This window comes from Culex pipiens, chromosome 1 (genome assembly GCF_016801865.2).
Source record: "Culex pipiens pallens isolate TS chromosome 1, TS_CPP_V2, whole genome shotgun sequence".
Classification (NCBI taxonomy): Eukaryota; Metazoa; Arthropoda; class Insecta; order Diptera; family Culicidae; genus Culex; species Culex pipiens.
This window is the reverse complement of record NC_068937.1, coordinates 20,142,328-20,162,230: the sequence shown is the minus strand read 5'-3', so window position 1 is coordinate 20,162,230 and position 19,903 is coordinate 20,142,328. Positions and strand designations below refer to the sequence as shown.

General features: G+C 34.0%; 2 protein-coding genes and 2 non-coding genes across 4 annotated transcripts; 3 read left to right on the top strand and 1 right to left on the bottom strand.

The window, feature by feature from the left end:
* The first annotated feature begins 5,559 nt into the window (after positions 1-5,559).
* On the top strand, positions 5,560-6,147 carry LOC120416909 (uncharacterized). The gene has a single exon (XM_039578808.1). It carries the CDS (start codon positions 5,560-5,562, stop codon positions 6,145-6,147), a length of 588 nt encoding a protein of 195 aa, XP_039434742.1.
* On the top strand, positions 6,057-17,835 carry LOC120416904 (TWiK family of potassium channels protein 7). Its single transcript, XM_039578801.2, has 3 exons — positions 6,057-6,198; positions 11,038-12,224; positions 17,632-17,835. The coding sequence occupies exon 2, from the start codon at positions 11,126-11,128 to the stop codon at positions 12,167-12,169; it is 1,044 nt and encodes a 347-aa protein (XP_039434735.1). The 5' UTR covers positions 6,057-6,198; positions 11,038-11,125; the 3' UTR covers positions 12,170-12,224; positions 17,632-17,835.
* Positions 12,307-12,389, bottom strand: Trnal-cag (transfer RNA leucine (anticodon CAG)). The gene has a single exon. It is a non-coding gene; the product is annotated as a tRNA-Leu (tRNA).
* Positions 17,836-18,688: 853 nt separating the features above from the next.
* Positions 18,689-18,761, top strand: Trnav-aac (transfer RNA valine (anticodon AAC)). The gene has a single exon. It is a non-coding gene; the product is annotated as a tRNA-Val (tRNA).
* Positions 18,762-19,903: the final 1,142 nt, after the last annotated feature.

Here is a 19,903-nt window from a genome sequence, read left to right as displayed (position 1 = left end):
TTCTGGAAACATTCCGAAATGATGCATGTAGGAAACACTAATTATCTCGTTTTCCTTCCAAACAAAACGGAAAAGTCGACCACACACAAATCGAACCAATTTTCAAAAAGGAGGGGGGAGAGGAAATTTGTATATTTGCGTACAAGACCAAGCTTCCGCTGTAAAACATACTTTTCACCGCCGCCGCGACGACACTCCCCCTCCAACTGACGGCGCCACCCTACTTCACCTCCTTCTTGAGAGCAGAAGATCGAACCGCTCAAAATATTTTGCATTGTGGGATTTTTTTTGGGTTTTATTTTTCTCTTCTTGTTTGCTCTTTTACTCATCTTAGAATATATATTGACGACCAGACGCCACCACCACCACTAATAAAGTGTGGTATAGTGAAACGCATTAGTTGGGAAGTAGGGTAGGGTAAGGGGGTCAAATTTGGGGAATTCAAAAATGAACTCAATTCAACGTTTACATTTGAAAATGCTCGGAAACACTTTTTTTTCAACCAAATTGAATTTTTATATTTTACATTGAAAGTTGGACGCTTATTTGCTGAGTTTTTGTTTTGATGATGGTGCCATTCTATAGCAAAAAATGTGAAAAACATGCAAAAAAAAATGTGACTGTAAAACGTGAAAAAATTAAATAGACCAAATGTAAATATATTAGGCAGTATAATAGGCCAAATACTACCAAACACAAACATAAACTAAACAAGATAAATTCTAATTAAATTACTTAAAATAAAACAAGAAAAATATAAAACAAGAGAAATTAAGTTTTTCGTAAAACAATTGTTGCTCAAAATGACCTCCTTAACACGGGAAAAATAAATATTTTCGAAAAGAAAATTGGGCAGTAGAGGGCTAAAGGCTGTTTATCAGCAATTATTGGACCAATCATCAAATTAGTAGGACATTTTCTGATCTATTGATTTTTTTTTCTGATGTGATCCAGATTAGTCATGACTATAATAAGTACAGGTAAAAACACGTTTTAAAAAGAAGTAATATTTTTTTTCTTGGAATTCGGAATTTAAAGAGGGTAATTCTCCACCAATTCACACAGCAGTTGCCCCGACCCTTCTTCGATTTGCGTGAAACTTTGTCCTATGGGGTAACTTTTGTCCCTGATCATGAATCCGAGGTCCGTTTTTTGATATCTCGTGACGGAGGGGCGGTACGACCCCTTCCATTTTTGAACATGCGAAAAAAGAGGTGTTTTTCAATAATTTTCAGCCTGAAACGGTGATGAGATAGAAATTTGGTGTCAAAGGGACTTTTATGTAAAATTAGACGCCCGATTTGATGGCGTACTCAGAATTCCGAAAAAACGTATTTTTCATCGAATAAAACACTAAAAAAGTTTCAAAAATTCTCCCATTTTCCGTTACTCGACTGTAAAAAAAATTGGAACATGTTATTTTATGGGAAATTAAATGTACTTTTCGAATCTACATTGACCCAGAAGGGTCATTTTTTCATTTAGAACAAAATTTTTCATTTTAAAATTTCAAAGTTGTAGAGCAGACAATTACAAAAAATTGATATATAGACATAAGGGGTTTGCTTATAAACATCACGAGTTATCGCGATTTTACGAAAAAAAAGTTTTGAAAAAGTTGGTCGTCATCGATCATGGCCGTTCATAGCCACCCGCGACAGACACGGACGACGAAACGAAGAAAAACGCAAAAAGTAACTTTCAAAACTACTCTCTTTGTAGAACATTGTTACACTCTAAAAAATAACCCTGCAAAGTTAGAAAAATACACGAAATTTAAAATGAAAAATTTTGTTCTAAATGAAAAAATGACCCTTCTGGGTCAATGTAGATTCGAAAAGTACATTAAATTTCCCATAAAATGACATGTTCCAAAATTGTTTACAGTCGAGTAACGGAAAATGGGAGAATTTTAAAAACTTTTTTAGTGTTTTTTTCGATGAAAAATACGTTTTTATTTTCTGAATTCTGAGTACGCCATTAAATCGGACGTCTAATTTTACATAAAAGTCCCTTTGACACCAAATTTCTATCTCATCACCGTTTCAGGCTGCAAATTGTTGAAAAACACCTCTTTTTTCGCATGTTCAAAAATGGAAGGGGTCGTACCGCCCCTCCGTCACGAGATATCAAAAAACGGACCTCGGATTACGCCCTAGGCATACATACCTGAACCAACTCACACACACACAACGCGATCTTCCACTATATAACCCTCACTTCATTCAACTTAAGAGAGCACAACACATCATCCCTCGAGCGCCGACATCAACCTATAGCAAAATCTAAGCGACCGCAACTTTCCCGGATTTAGTATGTGAGTTAGTGTGAGAGTAGTGAGAGAGAAATCTCCTCTCTCTATCTATCTCTCTCTCTCGTCAAAACTAAAATTATTCTACAATCAATTATCTAAAAAATTTGTTATTTTTTAATATAAACCTAGTTGTGGGTGAAGAGCTAGTTAAATGTAAAGTTTTTGATCTCTCTAGTCTTAGGGTTTTGAACGCTCTCCTCCACACACACACACACAGGTGTGAGTGGTCTCTCTCTCTATAATCATAAAGGGATTTCCCAATAGACGTTTCATTATTGTTAATAGCTTTTATAGTTTTGTGAATATGCGAATTTTAAAGTATGTTAAATATGATTTTGTTTTAAGGTTTGGATGATATATATATCCTCTCTATCATATGTTTTTGTGTTGGGGGTGGTGAATTTTACGATGTGAGATGAGCAGGCACATCAAAAAGGTTTGTTTATTGTGGGGGGATAGGTTTTAGGTTAGAAATGTTGGGTGACACACATCTAGAATAAAAGCGCAAAGCCGATAAATAAATTGGGGTTTAGTGGGATGTAAGGGTTGTAGGATCTATTTCTATGTGTGAGAGTGATGAGAGAGAGTGAGTGAGAGTGTTGTTATTTGAGAGTGGGGTGAGTGTATATCATCTATATATGTGGGTATAAGGGAGAGGAGAGTAAAAATGAGTTATTTAGTTGAATGGGGGGGGGGTGTTGGGGAGTGGTTGGGGTTATTGGAATTATCTATGTGAGAGTTTGGGTGGTGTTGGGGGTTTTTAGAGAATGATAGAAGATAGAATGGGAGTATGGGAGGAGTATATATATTTATATTTATATTGAGAGAGATGTTGGTTGGTTGTTTATATTTGGTGTTGATTGGTAAAGAGCTATATTGTGTTCGTAGAGTTTGTTTTTGTGGTTTTGGGTTTTGTGTGGGTTGTGTGGTGTGGTTGTGGGTTTTTGTAGGTGAGATTTAAGGGAGTTATTTTTGGGGATTTTTAGAGTAGTGTGGTTAGTTATATCTACATATATATATATATCAGAGGTTAGATTAATATATACCACCACATATATATGAGGGTGTTGGGGGTGTGTGTGGGGGGGTGTGGGGGGTGGGGTGGTAGGTGGGGTTAGTGTGTTGGGTTGTTGGGGGTGGGGGGTGGGGTTGTGGTGGGGGTTTGGTGTTGTTGGGGGGGTGGTGGGTTGGGGTGGGTTGTGGTTTTGTTGTGGTGGTGGGTTTTGGTGTGTTGTTTGTGTTTGTGGGTTGTGGTTTTGTTTGGTTGGGGGGGGGTTGGGGTGGTTGGGGTGTGTTTTGGGGGGTGTGTGTGTTGGGTGTGGTGGGTGTTTTTGGTTGTGTGGTGTGTTTGGGTGTGGTGGTGGGTTTTGGGTTGTGTTTTGGTTGGTGGGTGGGTGGGGTTGGTTTGGTGTGGGGGGGTGGGGTTGGGTTGTGGGGGGGTTGGTGTTTGTGGTGGGGGGTTGTGTTTTGTTGGTGGGTGGTTTGTTGGGGTGGGTTTGGTGGTGTGGTTTTGTGTTTGTGGGTTTGTGTTTTTGTGGGGTGGTGTTGTTGTTTAGGTGGGTTGTAGTGTGTTTTGGGTTTTTGGTTAGTGTGGTGTGTTGTGGTTGGTGGGTGGTGTTGTGGTTGTTTGTGGTGGGGTGGGGGGTGGTGTGGTGTGTGGTGTGTGTTGTGAGAGAGAGTGTGGTGTTGTTTGTTGTGGGTGTTGGTTGGTTGGGGTTGGTGGGTTGGTTTTGTTTTGGTGTGTTTTGGTTGTTGGTTGGGTGTTTGTTTGTGGGGGGTTTTTGTTGGTTGGTGAGTGGTTGTGTTGGTTGTGGTTGGTAGTTTGGTGAGGTGGTTGTTTGGGGTTTTTTTGTGTGGTTTGGTGTTGTTTGTGGGTGTGTGGTGTTGTGTGTTTGGTTGTTGTTTTTGTTTTGTGTGGGTGTGTGGTGTTTGGTGGTGGGGGGGTGGTTTGTTGGGGGTTGTTTGGTGGTGGTTGTTTGGTTGTGGTTTTGTGTGATAGTTTTTTTTTGATTTGTGTAGTTGTGTTTGTTTTTGTGATGATGTTTTGAGGTTTTGTATTTTTAGGGGGTTTTTTGGGTTTGTAGGAGGAAGTGTTGGTTGTTTGATGTTGTTTTTTTTTTAATATTAGGGAAATTTTATATGGTTTTGAGTTTGTGTTTTAGGTTGATCTATTTATTCAATTTAATAATATTTTTTAAAATATTTTTTAAAATTATGAAAAATTTTATTAGAAAATTTAAATTATTGAAAATTTGTCGATCGTTCAATTTTTTTAATAATTTTTAAAACAACCCTAACATTTGATATGGTCGAAAAAAGTGTTTTTAGGCTTTTCAAACGCTGTCGATGAATTGAAAATTTAGAAAATATTTTTTATTGAAAAAGAAAAAGTAATTTTAAAAGTTTGGCCCTTTGAAAATGTTAGTTTTGATTTAAAAAAAATGAAAATATTGTTTTCGAAATGATCGGAAAATTTCACGAATGTTTCATATATCAACATTAAAAATCTAACCATTAGTTGCTGAGATATCGACATTAGAAAATGGTGGGTTGTTTGGGTGAGACTTAGAAAACATCAAATTTCCTGTTTTTAAACCTTTGCATGGCAAGATTTCAGAAACTAAGAGTCGTATCAACAAAGTTCAAAAAAGCAAAATATAGAGAATTTTCTCAGCTTTTCAAATGTGGGCAAACATGAGCACTAATTTAAAAAAAATAACTGCGACTTTTTTCAACAAAGTTACCTAAAAATGGCTATAACCTAAAAACGGTGGACTCTATCAAAATTTCAGTGAAGTACTTTTAATTGCAAATTGCAAATTGCTCCATAAAGTTTGAATGGTAAAAAATAAAAAATAGTTAAAATAGTTTTATTTTTCCAAGACCCGCCTCTTTACCCTACCGACGCGATCGCACGATCTCAAGTGTTTGCGTGTTTTTCACCGTTTTTCCCTCCCTTTCGTCCAAATCGTGCATTTTCTCCGCGAACGGGGAGTTTTCAATTTTCCAACCGCGAAAAGATCTCGCTCTCGCCGAACTCACGATCAGTTCAGAACCGACCTTTCAGCCGTGAAAACGCGTTTTTCCGCGCGCGCTCTCCGCGGTTTTTCTCGATCCGGAAAAGATCTTTGAAAAAAAATCTACTTTCGACGTAACAACCCGTTCGCGCCTGCCACGATCGGCACTAAATCAATCTTTCGCCTAGCACTAAATCAACCCCTTCGCAGCCCTTTATCGGCCCTCGCATGATCGCAGTTTGGAAGAGCTTGCAAGAGGCCCAAAAAAGGAGGAAATTGCGAGAGAACGAGGAGCCGACGAGCGCGATCCAAGGAGGCGGCGATGGACAACGGCGAGTGACATCTGCGACGACGACGACGACACCAACACAGCCAAAGCAACAACAAGCCCATCGTCGCCGACTGCGAGCTGCGGCGGCCGTGCCGAGAGAGCGCAGCCGAGAGTGTCTGGTGCGAGAGAATCGGTACGCGATCGAGCGAGCCGAAGAGGAGCAGTGGGAGCGGGAGCACGAGCAGCGGCTCACCAATACCGGCGCGGGTGCACGTGCTCGTCGTGACGGCCGCTTTGCCGGAATTGATTTGCAGCAGGAAGTGGGCGAAGTGGGCGGCGGAGGAAGAGGGTGGCAAAATCAGCACTTTTGTTTAGAACGCGGTGGACAGGCGGAAAAGCGAGAGGAAGAGGAAGAAGAATGGAGTAGTTTGCGTGCGGCGGAGGATCGAAGGAGGCGACGGGTCAAAGACGGCGAAGACAGCGACGACGACGCCAGAGCGAATTATGGATCGGCGTTTAAATTTAGTTCTTGTTGGTGTCTGTAGGGTGGATTGACCGGTAGTGGAGTGCACTATTAGGGAGAGAAAGCAAAATAGGTGGGTTTTTGGAGGGAGGGAAATTATGATTTTTTATTGACCCAACTTGCAAAAATACTTGATTTTACATACAAATATTTCCATTTCTATACTGTCAGGAAATATAACCAAGTTTTCCCCAAAATATGTGTGAATTTACTACTTTTTCGGTGTAATCCCATGTTTTTAATCTGAATTTATGTAATATTACGTCATTAAAGAGGTAAAAATTTACAGTATTTTTATGTAAATTATATATAAAAATCAGAAAAAATATTTCTATTTTATACTTCAGCAATTTTTTTTTATTTTTACCTTGCTATGTGATCTTTTTTCTGAATTCATGTATTTCCTCTCACATTACATGAAAACTCGGGCATGAAAATGGGAAATGGTTCCCAATTTCGTGAAAGCTTATTCACGATTTTGGGAACTCTTTTTTCACCGTGTTACGAGTGAAAATGTCAATATACACAGTAATTTTTTTGTAAATCTAGAAGTTTTAAAATTTGAAGGAATATTACCTCATTTATGATGTAGTATATCCTCAATTTAGACAGAAAACTAGGCAAAACATTCCAGTGGTGATTTTAAGTATTTCTTGAGTTAGAGTTACGTTTTTTTATTCTGATATAAAAGATGTACTTTGAATAACTTTGAAGCATACACTAGAAGACGATCATTGATCTAAAAATGTGAAAGGTGGAACCTCATGAGATACTTGAGTTTTAAACAAAAGTTAAAGAAATAAAAAAATATAGAATTTAATGCATATACAAATTGAGAATTAAAAAAATAAGGGACATTATAATTATAAAATATCAGAATTAAAAAAAATAATTAAGGGATTTTGGGAATTTAAAATTCTAGAACCTTAAATTAGAGTTATAGAATTTAAGAAATTTATCGTTTTTTCTTATTATTATTATTTTAAAAATTAAATTATTACATCAAGCAATTAATTTTTTTTTAAATTTAGAATTTTGCAAAAAAAAGATTTTTTGAATTAATAAATGAAGGAATAAAATTCAAGACTTAAAAAAATATGAATTTATAAATTAGAAAAAAAAGAATATAAGAATTACAAAATTAAAGATTTTAGGTTTTTTATAGGAATTAAATTTTAGAATTATTCTTTAGAGATTGAGTATTGAAGAATTTAATTTGTCATTTCTATGTAAAACGGTAAAAAAACATACTTTAAAACTATTTTCGATTTTTTCCAAAATCCATTTTAAACCTTTTGCGGTCGTACAAAAAGTAGTTGTACACAGAAAAATAGCTTTATCGTTGTGAGCAATAATATCAGCAATTTAAGCATAATTTTAGGACCCAATTCAAGAATTGAAGACTTTTAAGGATTTAAAAATCAAAGAATTATAGAAAATTTAAAGTAAACGAATTTTGAAAATTATTAGAATTTCGAAGAATTTTTAATTTGAAGAGTATAAAAATTGAAGAATTGAATATTCAAAGAATTCAAGAGTTTTAGAATTTTGGAATTTATATATTTCACAATCGAGGAATTCAACAATTTAAGAATCATTTGAGAATTTACGAATTTTTAGGATTAAAAAACCAAAGAATTTTAAAAGTTTAAGAGTTTAATAATTATTTTCAAAAAGCTAAAAAAAATAAAGAGCTCTAAAATTCTAATATTCTTAACTTAAACTTTTATTACTTTAAAGTTTTTGAGCTTTGAATTTTTTTAATGTCAGAATTTTAAAATAAAGAGCTAAAGAATCATTAAATTTAAGAAATTTAAATTAAGTTCTAAAATCCTAAAATTATAAATTTTAGAATAAGACTTTATGTATTTTGGAATATAAGAGTCTTAAAGGTTTGATAATTTGATTTAAGAACTTAGGAGTTTGAGAATTCAAGAATTCATGAATTTAGGAACTGAGGAATTCAACAATTTAAGAATATTTAACATTTAAAAATCTAATAATCAGAAAAATGATGATCTTTGAGGAATTTAAAAAAAAATAATTTGGGTGTTCTAACATTTTAATTAAACAAAATTAAAAATTCTGAAGCTAAAAATTCTAAATCTCTAAGACGCTTAACATAAAATGTTTGTGCTTTAATTGTATTTGAATTGAATTGAATTTTTGAATGTTATAATTTAAGAATTTTTCAAATGTGTACCTCATTTTATGATCTAGAATCTTAGAATGTTAAATTCCTGAAAAAAAATCCATGATTCAGAAAAAAAACCAGAATATCAGAATTTTTAAAAAATTGAATTTTAGAATTTACATTGGGTTATTTTTTTGTTTAACAATCTATAATTTAATATTATTTTTTTGTTTAAAAAAAAACATTTTTTTAAATTCTGATATTATCTATTTTACCATTTCAGTATTTTCAATGAATTTTTGAATGTTATAATTTAAGAATTTTTCAAATTAGTACTTCATTTTATGATCTAGAATCTCAGAATGTTTAAATCCTAAAAAAAATCCATGATTCAGAAAAAAACCAGGATTTCTGAATTTTAAAAAAAATGAATTTTAGAATTTACATTGCGTTTTTTTTTTGTTGTTTCAATCAATTCAATTAGTGTTTCTTAGTAAATAATCAATTTACAATTTCGTGTTTCTTATAGCCTAATAGAGTTTTGGAGTTCCTTTCAACTATGGTTTACATTATAATTCATTTAGATGTAATTGGATATTCTAACAATGGATTTGGCAAGAGAATTTTTTGTTTTAAGAATCTATAATTTAATATTATTTTTTTTTGTAAAAAAAAAACATTTTTTTAAATTTTGGTATTATCCATTTTACCATTTCAGTATTCTAGAATTTAGGTGTTTTGGAGATTAAAAATTTTAAATTAAGAAATTTCAAATCCTTTAATTCTACAAATTTATTAGCTTCGAATTTAGTTTAGCTATTCCAGGCCTGATGGGTCATATATTAATCAAAAATATTTTTTTTTTCGAGAGCATCATAAATCGATCAGAAGGAAGGAAATAATATATTTAAGAATTGAGGAGTTCAACAATTTAAGAATCTTTATTATTTAAAAAATTAATAATCTGAGAATTTAAGGTTTATTAGAATTTAATTTAAATAATTTTAAAAATTGAGCAGTTTTCAAATTTTGGAAAAATATTTTTTTTAAATATTTAGCTTAGTTCTACCATTCAAATAATCTTAAATTTAATGATGTATAAGTTTAAGAGCTTTAGATTATTTTTTAATTTTGTACCGAAATTGGTAAACTCTTCAATTTTTAAAATTCTTTGATTTAAATTCTAAAATTCGGAAAAAAACTTTTCGTAAAATTTGACATTAATTTCTTAAATTTCAAGATTCGAAAGCTATATTATTTGAAAATTCCAACATTAAAGGACTCTAAAGTTCTAGAACTACAAAGTTATAACTTTGTAGTTCTAGAACTATTAGAAATTGAATAAATATAGAGCTTTAATTTTTTTTTAGTTTTAGATCTTTAGTTTACGTTTGAAAATCGTAAAATAGTAAATTTCTGAATAAAAAAAATACATTATTTTTAAAATTTGAGTTTTACAATTTACGTTTGGTTATTTATTCTAGATTCTAGAATTTAATAATGTTTATATTTTGTTCAAAAAACACGAAACAAAACAATTTTTAATTTTCCTATTTTCTAATCTTAGCATTTCAGTACATATATTAGAATCATCGAATTTAGGTGTTTTGGAGATTTAAAATTTTACATTAAATAATTAGCTTCGAATTTTATTTAACCCTTCAGGCCTATTACCTAGAAGTTAAAATTTCCAAAACTAGCCTATGATTTTCTCGAGCCCATAAGAATAATTTTCCTATTATTAAACATTATTTTTTTAGAAAATCAGGCCTGTAAGGGTTATTTGACCTGTTCGGTCAACCTAAAATTTATTTTAAAAAAAATAGTATAAAACCATAAAGTGTTGAGGTTAGTCAAATGTTTTTTTCTCAGAATTGAAATGCTTCTTTGGACTAGAAAAAATATATTTCTGCAAAATAGTTCTCATAAAATCACTTATGACTATTTAGCACCAACTCGGATCACTTTGGAGTCTTTGGCAAAGTTGTAGATTACTCGCTGGTTGCAATTAAAATCATATTTAGGGAAAAGAGTCAAACATTTTGCCTTTACTCATAATTTTTGCAACCTAATGTGTAATTTTTTTATCTGACTTCTAATTTTGCCCAAGAAAATAATCATCAAGTATTTCCTGAAAAAAAAAACTCATTTCGCATTCCCACTCTATAGGAGATCGTTGAATACTAATTTCGGCAAAAGAAGAGAAGTGATGAAATGGTCCGATAAAAAAATAAAAAAAAATCTTTCGCTTCGTTGTTCAAACCTTATTTTATATGTTTTAGCTAGATGAAAAATGTCATTTGAAAATATCAAAAAATATCTCATCTTTGATATCTCATGAAAGAGAGAAGAGAGACATACGTTTCCTCTTGACGTGAACTGGGACAAGCGAGTAACAATCAGCCGTGAACGGGAGGAATATAAGAGAGAGAGAGAGAGAATTGCTCTCTTGCTCACTGTCTTTTGATGGCCAAATAATAAAAAAGTAGTTAGATTAAATTTACAAGTTACGTTTCATGAAAGAGAGAAGAGAGGTACATTCTCTCTCAACTTTACCTGGGGGAAACAAGTAGAAATCAAACTTGAAGTGGTGAAATTCAAATGAAAGAGAGTTGCTCTCTTGCTCACTGTCTTGCCTATTGTTATTGAATGTTGGGTGCATATAATTTTGTTTGGGGAATTTAAATTTGAAGTTGGGTCAATTTAAATCGATTTGAAAATGATTATATTATTCGGTGATCCACTACCGCTCAATTCCACTTAAATCTCTTCAAACAGCAAAGTGTAGTGACAATCAGCAAAGCACCGCCGTAGACAATCTCTAGACACTTAGTGAGCTTCAACAGAAAAAAACAACTCTTCAAAAATGAACCGCCAACGCTCGTCGGTCCGCAGCCGCGGCTCGTCCTCCACCACAACGAGCGACCCCCGCGAGAAGGTCAAGGACTGCTGCCGGAAGTTTATCGCCTTCATGTGCACCCAGGTCGGCGTTGGTGGCCTGATCGTCGTGTACGCGCTGGTGGGCGCCGCCAGTTTCATGTCGATCGAGACGCAGGAACCGAACCCGTTGATCGAGTACGTGTCGGTGCTGCGGAGGAACTGCGCGGCCGAGCTGTGGGACGTAACGGAGCAGAACAACCTGTTCAACAGCTCGATTTGGCACTACGAGGCGGATGTGGTGTTGAAGCGGTACCAGGACGACCTGGCGGATGCGATTCGGCGGGGGTACGACGGACGGACGCCGGAGGAGACGTGGATCTTCCCGGCGGCGTTGATGTTCTGCCTGGCGGTGTTCACGATGATCGGGTACGGGAACATGGTCCCGAGGACGGCCTGGGGCAAGGGCGCGACGGTGATCTACGCGACCTTTGGGATCCCGCTCTACATTCTGTACTTTATGAACATGGGCAAGGTGTTGGCTTCCACCTTCAAGTGGCTCTACACGTGGCTTCACGAGTGCAGCCACGGCCACGACGACGATCTGGCCCTGGAGGACGGCAACGGAGTGCCGCAGCGCAAGCGGATCATCGTCCCGACGACCGCCTGCCTCTGGGTCATCACGATCTACATCGCAACGGGGACGATCATGTTCGCCGAGTGGGAAAAGTGGTCCTACCTCGACTCGGCGTACTTTTGCGTGACCAGTCTGTGCAAGATCGGCATCGGCGATCTCGTCCCGGGCGCCAACATCCTGGACTCGCAGTCCGGCAAGCCGACCAAGCTGGTCATCAACTTTGTGTACATGCTGCTCGGGATGGGCCTGGTGGCGATGTGCTACATCCTGATGCGGGAGGAGGTGCGCATCAAGATGCAGGAGATCAAGGAGGACACCCGGCTGTGCCTCGAGGACATGAGCTCCAAGTTTGCCAAGTGCTTCGGGACGGGCAAGGACGCGCAGTACTACGATTGATCGCGGGTTGATTCCAGTGAAGAGTGCGTGTGCGTGTGAGCAGTGTTTCTTAAAAGTTAGTAATTTATTTTGTATTGTTTAAGAGAGAGTTGAAGTGTGATCCAAGTGTTTCGCAAACGAATGGGAAAAAATGAGTCTGTCAGAAGTGGGATTCGAACCCACGCCTTCAGAGAAGACTACGACCTGAACGTAGCGCCTTAGACCGCTCGGCCATCCTGACTTGTGAAAAATGGGGAGACACGAAAGAGCGTGGTGAGAATTTGAAGAAAATTAATGATGTGAAAAAGGTGAAAAAGTGAGTGATTAAAAATTCATGAATTTCTTCTGTCCCAAAAAAAAGTTTAATTGAAACTACAAATAAATTTCAGAATGAGCCAGATGTAAATAATTTAATTATGGTGAAGCCACGCATCAATTTCGAGGAAATTGAATCATCATGTAAAAGTAAATTTACACATTTTTCAAGGTAATTTCACACAGTTTCAGACAGAAAAACTGTCAACATTTTACAACGTAATTATATTAGCAAGTTTGAAGGACCAGATGGCAGTCGTCATCTTAATTGATGAGTTTGGACTTTGGAAAGCGATCAGCGAAATCGATGAATGGTGGTTAGCATAACATGGTGCTAAATTATACAGTGATTTTTTTTTTTATAATTTAGATTGAAAACGTAAAAATACACTAAGAAAGAGGTAAATTTAAACATTTTTAGAGGTAAAATTACATTTTTTTTTGCATAGGGGTAATTCTCCGCCAACTCACACAGCAGTTGCCCCGACCCCTCTTCGATTTGCGTGAAACTTTGTCCTAAGGGGTAACTTTTGTCCCTGATCACGAATCCGAGGTCCGTTTTTTGATATCTCGTGACGGAGGGGCGGTACGACCCCTTCCATATTTGCACATGCGAAAAAAGAGGTGTTTTTCAATAATTTGCAGCCTGAAACGGTGATGAGATAGAAATTTGGTGTCAAAGGGACTTTTATGTAAAATTAGACGCCCGATTTGATGGCGTAATCAGAATTCCGAAAAAACGTATTTTTCATCGAAAAAAACACTAAAAAAGTTTTAAAAATTCTCCCATTTTCCGTTACTCGACTGTAAAAAATTTTGGAACATGTCATTTTATGGGAAATTTAATGTACTTTTCGAATCTACATTGTCCCAGAAGGGTCATTTTTTCATTTAGAACAAAATTTTTCATTTTAAAATTTCGTGTTTTTTCTAACTTTGCAGGGTTATTTTTTAGAGTGTAACAATGTTCTACAAAGTTGTAGAGCAGACAATTACAAAAATTTTGATATATATACATAAGGGGTTTGCTTATAAACATCACAAGTTATCACGATTTTACGAAAAAAAGTTTTAAAAAAGTTGGTCGTCATCGATCATGGCCGTTCATGGTCACCCGCGACAGACACGGACGACGAAACAAAGAGAAACGCAAAAAGTAACTTTTTCAAAACTTTTTTTCGTAAAATCGCGATAACTTGTGATGTTTTTAAGCAAACCCCTTATGTCTATATATCAAAATTTTTGTAATTGTCTGCTCTACAACTTTGTAGAACATTGTTACACTCTAAAAAATAACCCTGCAAAGTTAGAAAAAACACGAAATTTTAAAATGAAAAATTTTGTTCTAAATGAAAAAATGACCCTTCTGGGACAATGTAGATTCGAAAAGTACATTAAATTTCCCATAAAATGACATGTTCCAAATTTTTTTACAGTCGAGTAACGGAAAATGGGAGAATTTTTAAAACTTTTTTAGTGTTTTTTTCGATGAAAAATACGTTTTTTCGGAATTCTGAGTACGCCATCAAATCGGGCGTCTAATTTTACATAAAAGTCCCTTTGATGCCAAATTTCTATCTCATCACCGTTTCAGGCTGCAAATTATTGAAAAACACCTCTTTTTTCGCATGTTCAAAAATGGAAGGGGTCGTACCGCCCCTCCGTCACGAGATATCAAAAAACGGACCTCGGATTCGTGATCAGGGACAAAAGTTACCCCTTAGGACAAAGTTTCACGCAAATCGAAGAGGGGTCGGGGCAACTTTTCCCGATTTCGTGTGAGTTGGTAGAGAATTACCCATAGCAGATGTACTCATTTTTACATGCAATGTTATCATAGTTTTTTTCTGTTTATCGTTTGACCTTTTTTTGGCACAAACAATATTATTGTTTGTTGTTGTTGACTCAAAGAAGAGAAAACTAAATTTAAAAAAAATGTAATTTCTCTAGGTCAAATCAGAAAACCTTAAAAAGTGTTCAACAAACTTTTTTTTTGTTAAACAAACTTGTTAAAACAACTGAAAACATTCAAGGAAACATTACAAAACTTTTTTATTTTTCTTTTTATTCAAAATGAACTCTGCAAGTAAAAAAGTAAAACAAAAAGTTCAATTCTGTAAGGTTTAAAAATTTTATTGATCAATATAATCACTTTATAGGTGAAATTTTATCTTCATTTATGTGGAATACCAGCTTTAAAATCAATAATATTGTAATAAATTCAAGAGCATTTTATATTATAACCATTATTATACATTACTACAGCAACGGCATTCGTGTAGTATAAAATAACTATGTAAACTATGGTCGTGCAAAAATAAGCTGTTAAAATTAAAAATAATCAAAACATAAATATTTTTTTAAATGTGTTTTCAAAATTTCACATTATTATTGATTTATTTATTATTCATATAATTAATTTTATTGTCAGTGAATATTTGAACTTTATATTTAATTTATCATTTGCCCTCTGATTTTTAGAGATTTTTTTGGGAAAATGCTGAAACCAAAAACTTATTACAGAATTTGTATTGGCCCTATTTTTTTTTTTGATATTATCTAAAATATTTTCGAAATAGCTGAAATGAATAATAGCATACACAGAAAAAAATATGTGAATTTACTCGACACGGAAAAAATGAATCACATGTAAACTCAGTTGATGTAAACTTGAGATTCGACGTAAACGGTTGAATCACACTTAAAATCATGTTTTTACGTATATTTTGTTGCAAATTTACATCAAATTGCTTTTAAATTTAAATGTTTAATGACGTACAAAAGTGTTGCATCATAAATGATGTAACATTTGGAAATATTTTTTTGTGTGTTTTGTAGGCTTCACAGCAAAAAAAAGTGTAAATTTGGAAGGTGTAATTTTAGTAGGTTGAATATTACCTCTTTTATGATGTAATTATACCTCAATTTAGACTGAAAATGCGACATTACACCAGAATAATGGTAAAATTACATATTTTCAGAGGTAAAATTACACATTTTTTCTGACATAAAAGATGTACTCCTTTCCAGATGTAATATTGCCATGATTTTTTTTTGTGTTGTCAAATTTGCAGCTAATTTAGTATATTTACAAATGTTTAAATTTGCATAATGATGAAGGATGACTAAGACAAATTTATAACAAATGTGTTTATTTGTGAAAGCACTAAAATTTTAAAAATTGAACAATATTGTGTTTCTTACAAATGTAAATTTTACATGACTTTTCACGAAAAATTTAATATTTCTGAGGTAACTTTACAATAGGACGTAAATTTTCAAGGAAATTTACGTCCTTTTGAAAAGTCATCTTATCTAACAATAACTAACAATAGTTTTTCAAAATACTATTTTTTTAGTTAATGTATGGAAATTAAGCTGAATTTTATACAATATTTTAAACAAAACAAAAAATAATAAAAAAAATATCAAAAGCATTTTGACAAAAAATAGGTTTGACATTATTTAAATAAATTAATTCCAGTTTATTATCGAAAACTATCCAGGATCGATAACGATGTTGTGAAAATGGAATAAAATAGAAAATTCGTTTAAATACATAGTAACAAAAAAGTTGGAAAACTTTGAGTAAAAAATCAAAGCTGTATTTTTTACATTTAGGCATGCATCCTTTTTATGCAGAATTTTAACTAAAGCAATGTTAAAAAAATTACATAAAAAAGACTAAATGTTTACATGAACATTTACATCAAGTATTAATTAACATCAGACACTGCGAAAATTACATCTGCTACACAGAATTAATTATGTTTTTACCACTACATGCAAAAGTTAAATCAAATGGAAAGTAGTCATTATATTGATTTGTTAAAAGGTTATAGTTGTTAAGTGATTCAAAAGCCAAACACGAAACAAAGAGTTCGAAATCCGATAATTGTAGTGTACTGTTAAATTGTTTTATTTTTTATAAAATGAAATCTTACATTTTAGTTGATTATAACACAATTTTATTTTGCCTGGAATTTTCCAAACAAGATGTAAGGTATTTTTTTTTTTGCAGGATTTAAATTTTATCGCAGTATTTTTAGTTTTTGATTTAGCGTTAACTGTCTAAGGCTGGTACAAATATTTTTAAAAGTTTTTGTGCATGCATTTTAAAACACTTTTTTTCGTTTAAATGTGAAGACTATGGCTTGTTATTTAATTTTTTATATATTTTTTTATTTTTTTGCCCCCCCTTGACCTCGGCCAGGGCCGAGGGACAAAAACTTTTTTAAATATTTGCATCGGCCTAATTACAATTTATTATTTAAATTAATTGTCGATTTGTGGTCAATTTCCATGTAAATTTACATCACTTATCATGATACCTTGCGGTACAGTGCCATGTAACTTTTTATCTGTGAGGATGAAGTTATCGTCTTTTATTGTATAATTTTCTGATTCACAAGAAGGTACATGTACACAGAAAGTGTAACAATTTTGCACGTCATCAAGCATTAAAATATTACATGCGGTTTGATGTTTATTTACAAGAAATCATAAACAAAAAAAAAAGTTTCCACTTCATGGAACATTCAAAACAAATGGAATTCCACTTGTCAAATCCACTGTCAAACTGCACGTCAATTTTGAATTTTCAATGCGATTTGATGTAAATTTCAAATTTAAAAAATTAAATTTGCAATAATCTTCATGATACATTTTGGTACATGATTTATCATGTAACTTTTTTTTTCTTTCTACGCGAACCATGGTTTTACGTGTGAAATGTGAGACGATTCCATTGAACATTTACACTAATTGAATTTACATGTGATTCATACTTTCCGTGTCGAGTGAACTCCCATTTTTTAACTCTCTACAACCCAAATTGTTGATAAAAAATGAAAATGTAATTAATTGGCAGATCCCCATTCGTTCCTGAGAAAAAAAAAACCACGATCACACTCCTCAAACTTTACCTATTATCTCATTAGTTTGTAACGAGTTTATATTTCTGGAGTTTTTTTTTTTTGAAAAGGACCAATAAACCAATTTTTTTGTTTTTGCTTTTTGAGTGTTTTTTAATACCCCTGACTCAAGGCGGTTCTAAAAACACCCAAAAAGCAAAAACTGGAAATTTGGTTTATTGGACCTTTTAAAAAAAAACTCCAGATTTGTTTTCTTTTTCCCGTACCCCATCCTCAATCAAAACCAACCAACAGGTTAATTCCCTGTTCTAGGCACTAAGTTTCTCTATAGCAAGTAGGAGGTGTGCCTAGGTTATATTTATCGGATAATCTCTTAGGTTAGTTGGTGGCACGCGCAGCACAGCGCACGCTGAGCAAAACAGAGCGATTTTTTATTATTTTGATTTTAAAATAAATCTACAACGGACTAAACACAGCCAAGAGGTGTGAGATGAGTTATGAATTGTTTATTCCTTGAAAATCCGAACAGCCCTTCCCCAGTTGAGTTTCCAACGCAAATCTTGCTAGTGTTTACATTTTTGTGGGGTTGATCGATCTAATTTAGACGTCTTTTTAACGCTTGAAGAAGGGGTAAATGGAATAATTTTGCGTTGAAATGCACGTGCTCGAAAAAAGAACGTTCTCCAGGAAATTCCACAAATCAAGTTAAAATTAAATCCCAACAAATTCTGGTCGAAAAACAGGATGAAGAAGCTGAGCAGTGTCCGTCAAAAGTCTGTCACGGTTGCGCGGTTGATGTTAATTAAGTGCATTTTACGGAGTAACGATTGCCAACAAAATCGAGTAGTTTTGTTGCACCGGAAGTCTGAATCTTCAAATGAGTCATAACCCCCGGGGCGAGTGTCGAAAATAAAAGTTGTCACACCCGAAAAAAATAAGAAGGTAAGTCCACTTGGCTGGCATTTAATCATCTCAAATCGAGTGGATCAGGCGAGCTGAAATCGAAAAAGTGTCCCACGGTAAGTTTTGACAGTGGCGTTTGAGACAAATTTGCAATTCGCAAAAAAATAAATAAAGCAAACAGGATGAATTAAATTTTGCTCGGTACATTAAGCGACACACCGACTCTCAGAGTTGAAAATTTCACACTTTTTTTTCAGTCAACATCTATTTTTCTCTTTATTTCTGGTTTTCTTTTACGCACCGAAACGCAAGTTAAGTCGTTCATCAAAGCGGTGGGACTGTCGGCTTGGGAGGTAAAAAATAGCAAAAAAGGTGCAACGCGTGAAGGCTGAACAAGATAGACAAGATGTTGTGGCTTGGCTGAGATGAAAAACGAATACAAACATCGGTTTCCGTGGTGTAGTGGTTATCACATCCGCCTAACACGCGGAAGGCCCCCGGTTCGATCCCGGGCGGAAACAGGGAATAATTTTTTTATAGAATCGTGACAGAGATTTTTAATGTTTGATTTTGTAATAGTAGTTAATGCAAAAAAAAATGCTGAAAGAAGATATTTTCAGCATGAGTCGTACATTTAACCAACGAGGTTAACCGAGTTCGATCAATATGACGAGTGTTGAAATAATCAAGCTTCGCAAAAAAAAAACAATTCAAAAATACCCTGAGTTTTCTACAATTTCGCATTTTTTTTCGCGATTTTTAGATTTTCATTTTTTGATATGGATTAAACTTTGTCCATGCATTCCCTGTGTCAAAAGAAGTCATCTTACAAAGTTAGTTTGCCCTTTCAAATCTCCATACAATGTTGGGAGCAGGTCATACAAAATGGTTGTGTAAAAGAATGAAATTCTGTATCTCGAGAAGGGATTTTCTAATCGATTTGGTGTCTTCGGCAAAGTTGTGGACTTTTAAGAAAAAAAAAAAGATACACGAAAAAAACGTATTTTTTGATTTATTTTTTTTTCTGACTAAAAGTTGAAATCCCAAAAAACATATTATTGTAATTTTCAAAATTCTATAAGGCCGATAAGGGGGCAAAACATAAAAAATATAAATATTGAAATAACAAGCCATAGTTTCAACATTTACATGGAAAAAGTGTTTAGAAATGCATTTTACACTAGTTCAGTTGTTATGCAATCATCAGCTTTCAATAAATTTGAGATTTGAGGAAAATTTTTTTTTTTGCAAAAAAAAAACATTTTGCGATAATAAAAATCGAAAATTTTCTAAAAGTCAAAAGATTTTTAATATAACCCAAACATGCTGAAAATGATTCTAAACGCAGAATGCATTTTAAATTTAAGCTGATTGCAGTTCAATTTCCATTGAAATTGAACAAAAACAAAGACAAAAACTTTAAATGAAATTTATTCCAGCCTAATATGACTAAAAACACCCATAATGCGTAATGTTGCAACCTCTAGTTTAGAAAATATGACTTTTTTATGAAAAAGTGATTTTTGGAAAATATCGAAAATCTGGTCGTGGCCGGCGTCGGTATTGATCAGCATGATAGGGACCTTTGAAAATTGCGAAGGGGGTATGATTGGTTCATACTTTTCATCTGTGGTCCACGGAGCAATGTTTGGGGGTCCTGGTC